Genomic DNA, 14,121 nt, shown 5'->3' with positions numbered 1-14,121 from the left:
AGGAATTTGACTGAAGGGCATTAGTCAGGCAACTAGTCCCTCCCAATTCTCTACAGTCTGTGGAGCCTGACCACAGTTTCCAGAGGGCTTTCAGCCCGCTTGGGATGTGCACTGTTCTGGAAGAAACTCTTTCACTCCATTAACTACAGAGGAATCTTTAGGTGTTGCCTCAGTTAAAAGTCTTTCAAGGTAGATGAGTTGAATCCAGGCCTGAATAGCCATGCAGTACAAATTGAATGTGAATGAATATAAAATTACTTTAAAAAAATACATATTTTTTTAACATAACCATTGTGCACAGTTAGCTACTATACCCTTAGGTGTCTCACTAAATGGTCAAAGAAAAATAAAGTAAGACATGTCTGAGAATAGGGCAGGGCCCACCTGTCATGAAGCAACACAGGGAAGAAATGTCAGGACCAATGAACATTAGAAACTTTATGTAAAGTCCTCTGCAAAACAGAACATGCACATACTTCATCAGGCTGCTTGCACCTCAGGCCTGATTCAGATCTCACTTCAACATGATTTGGTACTAACTAACCAACATAAAACTAGCAGGGTGGAAAAATGCCTCCTTTCAGAAGCCCCCATACACAGAGTAATTGATGGGAGTTATTCTTTCACCCAGAAGTGAGGGACTGAGTTTAGAGGTGAATCACTGCTCCTTTGGAGCATAATTATTTTAATCTATATCTTAACCTGGCAGCCCACATTTGCTGAAATCAGAGTAGATATTTTCAGAGGATGAGTATTATAAGTGAGCGTGCCCCTTATATTCAGTCTGAATCCTCTAAACATTCAAATATTTAATATAGACTAAAATCAAAATACCAGTATTTATGTTTTTAATGAAAAATAAATGGAAAATATGCGTGATAGTGTCCCTTTGCTTCTAGCATTCGGTATTTTCCTTGAAATTTTGAACAAGGGTTACATTCCTTAGAACTGAATTACTTTGACAATTCACATCCTCATTTTGATATTAATTAACCCCCCCCCCCCAAACTAAACCCATCCACTAGTAACAACTCTTGCATCTGTGATTAACCTATAAGAAAAGTTATAACAAGAATTTCCCACCTGACTAACACAGCTGGCCTGACTGAGCGTGCTCACTGCTCTCATATAGCTCTGATTCCTTGAGCGAAACTTTGGGGAATTGTAGTTTGCAGAGGGATCCAGGTTGTGACCCCCAGGCACGTCACTTGCAGTTTGAAGGTAGCTCTGACTACAAAGGAAAGAGGAAGAAAAAAGGAAAGGGTGTAAAACTACAGATGGAATCAATTAGGACACTAAAGACAGTAATTTGTATGAGACACAAATCCATTCCCCAGGGTCCAAATCTCTCTCTATATAAAGCGTCATAGATCTGTTGTAGTCAAACGCCTTAGCACAAGCAGAGAATCTGTCTGCAGTTCTGCTGCCTAGATGATATGAAATTTTAAGTCTTTGCTGTATTTAAACATCATCAATTCTCCTGGCTATTGATGTTGAACTTCACTAGAAGAGAATGTCTAGGTCAACAGGAACAAGAACCAGAGCTAAAGCACAAACCAAAGTAACTAAAAATCTTTCTTCATAGATAAAATCTGCTGCTTGTCATCTGGTTTTCATCAGGGTCTTAGGCATCAAGAGACCTTTTATCTTTAAAGGATTGATATATTTTTACAAAAGATCAAAATATCCCATGTTCAGCTAGAAGAACAGATTAATCAGGTACCTGGAGCAACTGCACGAAGCTCTAGAAATGCTTTTCTTAGAACACATCTTCCAGTTTGGAGGACTGGGACCTTAACACCACACTGGGCCCCTTTCAGTATGCTTTCACTACAGGAGTATGTTAGTCTTCATGTTTTATGATAAATACATTGATTATCTGTCATTCCAGGAAAATAAATAAGCCTAAGAAAAGAACAGTACTTGGGCCTGAATACAAAATTACAAAAAAAAAAAAAAAAGTCACAAATAAGGTTTATCAGAGTTCTCAGGACCTCTGGAAATCAGATTTTAGAAGTCATGTGACACTCATCCCTAGATATCAGTGCATAAACTAATTAACGTTTCAGATAACGTTGGGTTTCCTATGGTAAACAGGCAGGTTTTATGTTTAGCCCTTAACGGCAGCTTTAACAAAAACAGTTTCCGGGAACAATAGATTTGTGCCAGTTGAATGTCTGTCAGTATTGGCAATGCAGTTATTTCAAGCTGAGCTGGCAGAGTTACTCAGCCCAGCAGTGGCTGTGACACATGCCGGGGCTACCAGCAATTTCCCTGTGAAGGGGGAAGCTTCCTCTCTGGAAGGACCAGACCACTCAGTGAATGAGAAAACCACTGGTCCAACTCCTGGTGCAAAATGATGCCGAAACCAGGACCTTTTTCTTAGACCCTATTTATCGAACACTAAGTGTGACCATAGGCTGGTGCTTGAGAAAGGACTCAGCCTTCCTCACTAATATGGACACAACCTGAGTTTGGGCTGGATGCAGTCCCTGAGGAACACTCGGGGAGGAATCTCAGACCTTCTGTCATGGCCCTGACTAGAGAAGCAATGTGTTGAGCTCCATCTTCCTCTGTGGTCACGTGCTTTGATGTCAGACGTGATGACCCAGGGCTCCCTCACATCACCAGCTGCAAGAGCAGATGAGATTTATAGATCCTTTCAAGCTTATACTTGGGAGATCTGTTCTCAAGCACTTCCATGTATTCTCCCTGACTTGGCCATCTCAGGGGCAACATCGACATAGCCTTGCTTCCCCAGTGTGTCTGCCAATGGCTGGGCTATCCGTGCCTCTAAGACAGGCTGCCTTCTTCAGTAAAAAAGGACAGTTTTTTTTTCATCTTGGTGCAAGGCAGGCATTTTTTTGAATTCTTAAGAAATTTCCCTGGAGAAAAGAAATTTTTTTCTTCCCATCTTTATTCAGTGCCTTCTATGGAATACCTCTGTAACCCCACAACAGGGGCAAACTATGTTGAAACTGTGCTATAACTGCTGAAACCAAAATGAAAATGTATGAGATCAATGCAGGCATGTGATCAGAGGTTAATTAAGTCATAACAGTCAAAGTGATTTGCATATTAAGATAGCTGTCTGATAGTGGGTCTAATTTAGTTTTAGATGATAAAAACAAGAACTCTAGCAGCATTTTTTTGTTCCCATAGGTATGAAGACAAATACACTATAACAGGCAAAGCGGTGCAGTCTCCCTAGCTATATTTAGTTGCTGGATGTAACTAAACCTCCTCTCCTTTATAGGCAGCAAGCTGATGACTGTCACCTGCTTTGTGTCATTATGATTCTTTGCATATGCTTTACTAAATCTGGCTGGTATTGTTAATTTAGTATTTTTCCAAACAGATGAATCCCTTCTGGACCTTCTGCTTGTCAGCAGGTGGCAAAATCTGGGATTCCAAGTTCAGAAAGAGTTTGTTTGAGGTTTCTTCATTAAAACATGGGCCACATTAAGAAAAGACAGAAGCAATAGAATAAATGGATAAATTATTAATTACTTCATAAACTATGTAAAATTAATTAAACTGGCTTCTAATAACTGCCTCCTTTGCTAAGTAATGCTCAACAACCTAGTACTTCATTATATACATACCAGTTCCTTGTGAGATATTGCTATCATTAAACACAATCAACAATTTCTACAGCAATAATTTCTTAGGGAAAGAAACCCAGTATTCCATGGTACTGCTAAGCAGCTGAGTTTTGATGGATCAGTTTGGACAGTACTTGAGAGTTAACTAATTTTTCATTTATCAGAGGACAGCAATTGATTCATAGGACTGTAGCAAAATAAAATAAATGTTACATTTCTGTAAAAGCATTTAACATCCATTTGTTTAATACTTTGAATTTTTTCTGATAAAAAGAAATCATTAGTTTTCATTTCTAAGATATACACTCAAAGTTATCTTCTAGGATAAACGTGTCAATACATGGTAAAAATGACGACCTTGTTATAAACATGATCCAGAACCAAAACACCATAGAACCAGAAGTTAGATGGGAAAGTTGCTCTTAAATGTCATTATCTGTTGCTCAAGGAACTTGCATGCTTGCCAACAGCACTACAAAACACATGCCACATGTGACATTGCTAAATGCTGACTTTTTTATGATATCCACTCTATCTATAAGCTTAGGAATAAAATTTTTGACTTCATTTCCAAAACTCCACAACTCTATCACGTTGGTAAAAGAAAGTAATAAGATCATCTATTAGAGAGCATAAAAGAAAATATCTCAGTTGATCACTGAAGAAGGGCAAGACAAGCATGAGCACATGAGATGGTTTGACAGTTTGTTTCCAGGAACGCAAAACAAATACACACATTAACATCAAGGAGATGACTAAAGTTTGGTACCATGGAAAAGGAGCAAGAGGATGAGATGAACAGGAAAAATCAAATTGGCATGTTTGTTGTCTTCCCATTTGCTTTTCCAAAGAGACAAGCTCTTAGAAATGGATTCCCTCTTAAAAGTGCTTTTGCTCTCAAGGGTTGTTTGCCCCTTTCCGTTGGGTTCATAGGAAGTCCAGGGCAGGTAGGAGGAGGTCTTTAAATTTAATGAGAAGTATCTTAGCTGCAAGCAAGGCTAAAATCCTAGAGAAATGTTTGGGAATAAGGCAGTCCCATGTAATGACCTTGCAGGTCTTGAGAACCTCTGCTCTAAAAGTGAAGCTTTAAGACTCCCAGTGAAGCTAGCTAAATCTGCAACAGCACTTTCAGTGCTCAGCAGATTGCCTGAGTGTATTCAAGGACAAAATACTGTAACATAACCACATAAAGTGAGCTATAGCATGGCACACTGAACTGGGACAGTATATCTGATAGCATATCTGGGATAGCATGTCACCCTGATATAGAATGAACGACAAAGAGGTTACGCTGCATATTCCAACAGCAAAAAATAGACAAAGAATAAGGAAAGAGGCAGCAGTCCAAAAAAACCCCCAAACACCTAAAGAGCTCCTGCTTAGCAGTTTCTAAGTCTTGCATCACAGCCTCCCTTTTCTTGCATTCCTCTAGTTTGCAAAAACTCAGGCCTCTGCATCCAAATCTCATATGCGTCTGCTGCTTCTGTCTGAAAGCTGCCCCAGAACTCATATTTACCAAAACCCTGAAGTATAATTCTCCTTCATTCTTGACCAACCCAGGTCCCAATCCTTACTGCTCCCTAGAATCCTCTTAATTCCCAGCTCATAGTTGTCCTGTTCAAGATCTTCCAAAACACCATCACAAAAGCCAGCAATTGGGCCACTTCTCCTACTTCTGTCCTCTGCAGCTTTTGAAACTACCCTGAACGCCCCTGTCAGCAGAGTCCAGCTCACCCGTGCTACAGCCATCTAATCCGGCTCCCTCACTGCTGACATTGGCTTCAACAAAAACACAAACTCTTCTCCTTCTTGCGCAAACTAACTGTTCTTCCCAGCAACTCACCGAGAATGAAATTTAAGAGCTTAATGGAGGAAAATAACTGCTGGAAAATTCCTGTTATTTCAGCCTTACAAGCAACATGATGAGCTAACAAAAACAAACAAACACACACACAAAAAAGAAACAAAAAAGGACAATTTTTTACTTTTTTCATTCCAGAAAAATTTTCTTCTGTGTTTTGCCATGTCTTGTAGCTGTTCTTAACAGAACTCAGTACAGTAAAAATGTAGGAAGAAGTTGAAGTTTACTTGTATTGTAATCAAAAACATTAGGTAACATTTGCCAAGAGATTTCAGGAGATGGAAGAGCATGTCCACATCTCCGTAACTTTTCCCCACTTATGCCATTGTAACAGAAGACTTGTAAAACTGGAAAGCTATTTAGAATGTGTTTTAATGAAAGAAACAATCATGTAAGCTAATCCAATAGCTGCAATCGAGCTTTAAATAACGGTAAGGGAAAGACTCTTATTTTCTCATCTTTAGCCATCTATTATTTAGCCATCTACTTCCTCCTGTATTAACTGTGTATTTTTAAAAGGAGTAGGATGCTTGCTTTGCTGTATAGACAGTAGCTAGTTAACTTTGGGACATTTTTTCCCGCATTACATTGCTTAATATAACTTCTGGAAAGTTTATATGTCCCTGGATAGTGTCTGAAGCAGCCCAACGACTTCAGCAATTAGTGCTGGGGGATCTGTGCACTGCAGCACCTTGCACCACCCGCCTGAAGTCTATCGCTTTGTGTGGTACTCAGCTCATGCTTTGTCATCACTGAGTTCAGATGCTGATGAACACCCAGCATGGTTTGTAGCATGTTTCCTGAATTTTCTTGTCATTGCTGTATGACAAGCATTACCGTAAGGTAGAATTACAACACGCAGGACTCTACGGTGACTTATGCAACCATTGTATGTTTTGCAGAAGACAAACCTTTTTGTCATTTGATGAAAAGGTATGTATGATAGTAAAACAACATGGTTTCACTTCTAGGGCACCTTGAAATGACAGATTTAGAGGCTGACATGGTTTTACAGCTTATAGCTAAGCCAGGGTCAAAACAAAACAAAGAAACCTCCTGACTTCTCCCTACAAATTCAGATTCCTGAGCAGCTGTACTTGATAGTCAAGACAACCCTAGTGCGAACATGGGGTGTGAGTCCTGATAAAGGGATTGCTGTCACACTGTTTTGTTTGTGGTTTCGGGTTTTTTTCCATTTTTTTTTTTTGTTTGTGTTTGGTTTTTTTTACTGTGTGTATTATTTTCTAATAAGTAATTGATATATACTTTGTCACAAACTTTCTATGTTTGTATAAAAATATGAACATGATGTCAGCAACACAGAAAACATTATGCACTTGCCAAGGTCATTCCTTGATTTACTCACATTCAAAATAGTAATTATGACCACTCCCCAGAGTACCTGTTTTCTGTCAAATGTTCAGCCACCAGTGCACCCTGGTCAAGAAGGTACCGAAAGTGAATTAAAATCTTCCTAGGCTTCTAAAATTGCAGCAAGAAAGTCACCTTCTGACTCTGAATGGGTCTATCAGGTTTATTAAGGAAGCATCAGATATAAAGAAAGTCCATTTGCCATCAAATTATTTTTTGGAATTTAATATTCTAAAATCATCCCTTTTTATTTTCATGATCATGCCTGCATTTGTCCAAAAATCTGAGAATGAATGGGAACAATAAAGCAAGTACAATCACTTCTGTTTAAATCAGTATATGCGATTCAGAAGTATCATTCTGGGACAAAAAGATAAAATTTGTAAAAGAATTCATCTTGGGCACCTAAAAGGGAAGTGCATTAGGATTAGCAAGGTAGCATAAGTTATCAAAACCTATTTTATTGAGAGATTTGCATTTCAATGGATATTCATTTCTCTATCTGGATCTATCTTAACTATGTCTTTGTAGGTACATGAAATAACTCATCGACCAGAATCTAATGATTAAGCTTAGCTAGCAGTGCCATTGTATAGCAGCTGCGAGTTATACTGTGTCTCCGTGGAGAGAGGTGCTGAAGTCAATAGAGCTCTGCAAAGGGGCACAGATGTAGCTCCATGCAGCCCATTGGGGAACTCAGAGTATAGACATTAAGTCTGATTCTCCCTTCAGAATAGCACAGTTAGTCTGGTTCTTTGAAAAAAAAAAAAAGTACACATAAATCTGGTAAATTTATCTGTAGCAAAGAATTTGGTTTTTAATCTTTGTCAGACTGGAGCTTCTCTTTGATCAGTGATAGATATGAGAATTTGGGACAGATTAAACTTTTAAGATACTATATATTTCATCATTGACCTACAGCCTTTTTTAAAAAAGGTGCCTAGAAGATATTGAACATCTAATTTGCTACAGGAACATGTTAGCAAAGAGGTGGAGACCGCTGTTTCTGTCCTTATGAAATGCCTACTAATCACTGGTAGAAGAGAACCTTTCTCATCAGTAAGTATTTAGGGATTTTGTAGAACACAAAGCAGAAGAGAATGAGAGGAAATCATCTGGAATAGTTAAAGTCTGGTGGTTTGCTCACTCCTTGTAAAGATACAGAGGATGTAGGCTCAATCAAGCCTGTACTCCAAATCATGCAGAATGTACATGTAATAAAAAAAGTCTGATGTAGGAAATCTAAACTCAGAGCTTTTGTTTGTAAGAGGTGACAGATGTGCCCATATAGCTAATCCTAAAAGTCTTGTTCCAATATGCTATTTTGAGCTTGCCCTGGAGAGTAGGCAGCGAACTGGTCAGCAACAACAAAACTCAGGCAAATGTTACAGCAAAAATTTAGAGGCATTTAAAGCATCATGTAGCAGTTCAGTAAGTGGATCTGAGGATCTAAGCAGGACTCAGATATTGGATGTATGCTCCTATATCCCTTTACGGAATTGTAATAGTCACAATTTTCTTCAGGAAGCTATCTCCCTTTTCTTTTCTTTGCTTTTGGTACATATACATGTATACATGTGAAAAATCATAATTAGGCAGATCACATGTAGACTACAGACCATCGGGACTCAGCAAAGCATCTGAACATGAGTTTAAATTAAACACACATGTAAGTCCATTAAAGCCAATAGGTCTTAAGCAAATAAGTGAACCTTCTTAATGCTGAAGATATTAATGAGACTGTAATTTCTGGGGAAAAAAAAACCAGTAGAATTGGAAGAAGTGAAAATATATACATGATTTCTGCTTTTTAACCAAAAGCATCTTAATTTTCAAATCCTTGCCTGAAGAAGTCTTTCTACACACATACTTTCTAGCCTCATTTAGTTTTTATTAAAAACTAATCAAACGAGAAAAGCAGCTTTTGATCCTTTTGAAATGAAAACTAACATATTTGTTGAAAGCAGGAATGAATAAGCACCAGAAACACACTCTCTTGGACCTCAGTACCTGTGGTTGTGAGACCGGCCTGAATCTTACTGTGTTTTCACCGCAATCCATCACATAATTGCATCCTTCTGACCAAAGCCTATTTTATTCCTGAGAAGACTCTGCACTTTGTTCAGAGCCTTAGGATCCCCTTTCCTCATCCAGGGTGATACGTTTCAGCACTACAACATAAAGCTGGTATTTGCTACAATGAGGCAGGAAACCTGGGCTCAATTACTCCCCCGAGTTTCACACTATGCTACTTCTAAGAGGACAAGGTGCCTAACACTGCTTAAGAACATTTCCTATTACTGTGCAAAGGGAGAAAGGATGGGAACCATCTTCTGAGCCCATAAAAGATACTTCCTAGGTAGCCAGATGACTAGCTGCCTTTCATCAGCATTCACTCTTAACCCTGAGGACTAATCTAACCCAGATCTTATTGACTGCAGCAGAGAACACTATCACTGTGCCAGTGGCCCAATGATTGCATTATTAGTTGATAAGGCTTTGTAATTAGCCCTCAAACTCTCCTCAGTAAATCTCCAATTTCACCCCTCAGAGACTCTGAGTAGATGCTACTACACTATAGGGCCTCAGAAAGCTACTAATGAAGTGTGTAATGAGGCTTTTTAGAGTCAGAAGACTGAGGAAAAAACAAATAAAAAGCATATAAAAGATGAGGGTTACTTTTCTAGCAATTTTTCTGATCTCTTCAATTGAAAACATTTCTCAGGAAAGGCTTCAAAACCATTTCTAATTTAAAATGCAGAAGATGAGTTAATGGTAAATTGAAGTTTACCTTTGAAAATTAACAAAGGCTTGCATCACTGGTGTGCAGCACTGAAATAGGACATTAATTTCTGTAGCAAGGAAGCTGTGCTTAAACTCTCAATCTGTAATGTTTTTGCATCATACCCACTTTTCCACATATGCACACTTACCTACAGCCTGCAACATCAAGACTTCTCTCTGGGTACTTACCAAGTGGCAAGTACCCACACATTCGTCCATCACTAAATGATATGGTACTGGCACTGTCATGGGCAAAGACGGATGAAGAGACAGAGGTTTGGTCTCATGCAGTGCTTCCAAACTTGTCATTTGGTTTTCATTTTCTCATGTTTTAAGTGTGCTACGGTTAGCACATATGGTTACAAATGGTAAGATTTTTTTTTTTTTAACGGAGATTTCCCACATGCTTTAGAGAAGCCTGTGCTGTTCCATGATTCCTGCTGAGCCAAGGGCTCTGGCATTTAAGTGCTGTCAGATCTTGTTGCAGTTTAACTCCCCTGCTGTGTGCTTTGGGGACGTTTTTGTTATAATAGAGTCTGCAGAACAGAACATGTGGGTATGCATCAGGTCATAGTCCAGATATTCTTTAAGTCAGCATAAGTTAGTATGGCCATGGAAAGATGCAATCTCTTACTCTGAAATGGGGAAGAGCAGGGAAAGGTTAATTTTCATTCAGATCACTGATTTGATCTGGTTTACCATAAGCGCAGAAAACATGTCAACCATTTCAGGTCTTACTTAGGTGTATTATCTTCAAATACCGAATAAAATGTTTTTTGAGCCAAGATACCAGACTGTGAAGAAGAGCGGCTGAGATACGGACATGCATTGTGCATGTCAATTGTGCTGTGGGCTTTAATGATGTCCAGTGCACTAAACATCTGAGGGAGGCACAGCTGCTTTCTCTGTGACTGTGACTCAGAGTTCCAGACACTTCCATCCAGGGGCCCAAACCTGGCAGAGGGTTAGATGGAGAATATAGCCAAGACAAATTAAAGCACCACTGGTACTGTACTGCAGTAGTCCACCAAATGGTTTGTGCTATGGCAGATTTCCTTCCTCAATGAAAGACCACATTTTTGTACTACCGATCTGCTCACATGCCTTTCTGTCTGCTCACCCATCAGCTTAAGGTATCTGGACTACCCATCATCACAGTAAAGTCGGCTATCAGAGGGGTTCACAAAACAAAAATACACATTGCTGTCACTGATTTTATTTTACTGTAGCTTAACCTATTTCATCTTCACGTTTGCAGCATCTAGTTTCCTATGAGTCACTTCAGAGCCTAATGGAAACTGCAGCACAGCACAACTACCCATTTGCATGAGTGATAACAGTATGGTCTTCAAATAGAGCGTGTTGACTTTGGGCTAAATGCTATTGTTATCCCTTTTGACTAAATGGTTAGATGGTTTTTAGAGTCTTTTGCAACACTTCAAAAAGGAGATACTGAAAATGAAACTTGCTATTTCTACAGTGCTATCTTGTGCATTTACATAATTGGTATATTAAATACTCTTTTCTTGGAAATCAGAAGCATCAAATAACTGGAATATCATCCTCAGTCATAGAATTGTTTTTCCATCACATAGTCCCAAAGTCTTGTTGCCTTTTCAGCTTTCCTTTCTGGATCCCAGTGTCTCTGATGCTTCCATCTCTCATCTTTCTTGTTTTTGTCACAAAGACAGAGACATGACATTTACTAGGTTGGAAGGATACCCTTCCAAATCCCATGGGTCAGTCTCTCTTCCAGGACTGCACAAAACTTATTTAGGACAAACATTCCTTTTGTTTCAGCTACCAGTTCCATACATTGTTCAGCTGTTTTGACCTTACTGTAAATGAAAATACCTAGCAGCACACTACCTACCTTCTACAAACTACCTTCTGCAAACTACCTTCCAACACAGTTTAACTCCATTCCCAGCAGCATCACAGCACAGCAGAAAGAAATAGACTGGACTGAAGTAGCTTGCATTTCACCTCCAGAAGACCTATATTTGTTCATAGGATACCAAAACTGACATCAGAAAGATTTTGTATGTCTAATGATAATGCAAAATAATAAAATAAAAAAAAAGAAAAATGTGTAATATGTTTTTCTCCTGGGACTACTGGGAGTCAAGATAATTTCCTCAATAAATGGGATTACTGGCAGGATTCCAAGAAAGCAAAAAGTTGGAAAGGAAGCAGATTCAAATATGCGTTCTGTCTCCACCACAGCAAGCCTTATTGCATTATATTTCACTCAAATGCAATTTCATCATAACACTAAATTACATCGGCCTTCAACTTGTAGTGCAATACACTATTTAGTCTTTTGAAACAGCATTCACAAAGAAGGAACCAAAATGCATTTATCTTCAGTAAGTAATCTATATACTTAGAAGCATTTAATTTTTGAAAAATCCAGCAAAATTTGAGTCACTTAGGCTACAGCTATACTCAGAAATAAGCTAGGTTCATTACCTGACCCTTTGGCCAACTGACCTATACGGTTAAACTTTGTTATCCCATAGAGAGGGTGGCTGCATCTAACAGGGTTAGTCTCTGAAACATGCCTGGGCACTATCTAGAGGAGAGCCAGGTGGCCCAGGCTGAAAGCAGGCTGGGGATCATGCTGGTTGTGACAGCAGTTTGACAGAGGTGGTGATCAGATGGCAGTGGTTGGGTATATGCCCTGCTTCTGCCATCTGCATAAACCAACAGTGGCAGACCCTGCACTTTTTTATTCCCACTTGGAATAAAATACGCTCCATTCCAAGAGTAACTTAAAAAGAAATTATTTCAGAATTTTAATGCTTCTGTTAAATCAGTTACACTTACCTATTTGTATGTTGTTAAACATTTTTTTCTATTCAGATGCAAATATGCATTTTTATTGTTTATAAATTTTTAATGTTCAATTTGCTGAATCTTTGAGCAACACAAGCCAACAAAATAGGGGCTTACTTTCATCAAAGTAGAAACAGAATTTAAATGGGAAAACTCTCCTGCAAAGAGGCCTGATAAAACTCAGAGAAACAAGCACACATGTCAAAGGTCTGTTGAAGGTTAAGTGAAGGCTGTTCTACTTTTCATTTTACCCTATTCAGAATAGCGACAGAAAACTAGGCATATTCTTATGAAACCCACCTACATACATTCTGCAGCCAATGCATGTTTTTATACTGCCAAAACTATCAATATTCAGTTTTTATTACAGGTTTACTGGTGCTCTGTCAGACCCCAGTTCTGAGCTATCCTGACACCCAAGCAGATGACTAAGAGTGTAAGCCCTATTTTATTTCTGTGCATTAGCTCCCTCCATCCTGGTAAACAAGCTAAAACGCCAGCTAATGCAGCTGACATCTTGAATTATGTAAGGTCTCATAATACATGCCAGAAATGTTATTCAGCCCTGCTATGCATGCAGGAATGCTGTTCAAAACTTTGGCTTCTGGCTCAGCAGCATGATCAGCAGTTGAAAGGGTGCTCGGCATGCAATGGGGATTACTGAGCCGCGCTCAGGAGGAAGGCAGGCTCCATAACCATCACCCCTTGCTACATCCCTCACAGAAATCCACCAGACGTAAAAGGTAACCACAGTGACAGGGAGACAGAGATGTACTGGGAGGAAATGGCTTGTGGTGAAAACCCAGGTTAAGGACCAGCACTTTGTATTCCTGCGAGACAAGAAATTTTCTGTCTGATTTTGGACTACCGAAATTTGCAGTTTTTTGCAAGGAAAAGATACAAGAACCAGAGTATTTGTCAATTTCTGCTTGAAGTTCACCGGAAAAAGCCTGTATGTTAGGCTGGCAGATTCAAGGCGCACCCCTCAGTTTAAGGGAAACCCGAGGATTTAAAAGTTATCTGTCAACAGCAGCCTGGCTGCTCAATTATTCCTAGTGCAGTGTTTGCAACAAATTCTCAACGGAGCCCCTAATAATATTTCACAGTATTACAAAAACCTTCTTCCTTTTCTGACTGCAGTTATTGGTAACTATGCCATTAAATCCTTTGGGAGCACGAACAGGCACAGCTGTCAACACCAGTACACTGCATCAGCATCTCACCCATATTTTAGTCAATTATATTCTGAGCAGTGTATTTTCATTACATGGAAAAGTGATGGAAGACACAACATTTGGTACTGACCTGCTAATAACCACCTGCCTTCAGGATTTAACAGATCAGAGACTTTCGTTCTTGAAACATATTCTTTGCTCGAATACATACGTCTAGATGCCGTCTGGATCCGCTTATAAGCTGTAGGGGTCTAGGGCAGGCACTGAGACCTGCCACTCAGTGGAAAATTTGTGCTGTTATCTACATTCACTTGCGGGAAGTTCAATCATAGCCAAAACCAAAGAACAGAATAAAATATATTTTGTTTGGTCTAAGTACTTGGAAAATTAGAACTGTCTCTGAGAAAAGGTTTTAGTTTGTGGTACTAGGATGGATATGACACACCCTCCAAAGCAGGATGGCTGCATCCAGACTGCCGCTGGGAAA

At 39.2% G+C, this 14,121-nt stretch overlaps 1 protein-coding gene across 1 annotated transcript in view; it reads right to left on the bottom strand.

Annotated features, from left to right (window-relative positions):
* DLGAP2 (DLG associated protein 2) overlaps positions 1-14,121 on the bottom strand; it is a 109,552-nt gene that overhangs the window by 60,071 nt on the left and 35,360 nt on the right. The window contains exon 4 of the mRNA XM_037392774.1: positions 1,084-1,231. Within this exon, the coding sequence (XP_037248671.1) occupies positions 1,084-1,231 (148 nt within the window). The remainder of the gene's footprint in view (positions 1-1,083; positions 1,232-14,121) is intronic.

This window comes from Falco rusticolus, chromosome 6, assembly GCF_015220075.1.
Source record: "Falco rusticolus isolate bFalRus1 chromosome 6, bFalRus1.pri, whole genome shotgun sequence".
In the NCBI taxonomy this organism is placed as follows: Eukaryota; Metazoa; Chordata; class Aves; order Falconiformes; family Falconidae; genus Falco; species Falco rusticolus.
The sequence above is the reverse complement of the archived record's forward strand: the minus strand, read 5'-3'. Positions and strand labels throughout refer to the sequence as shown.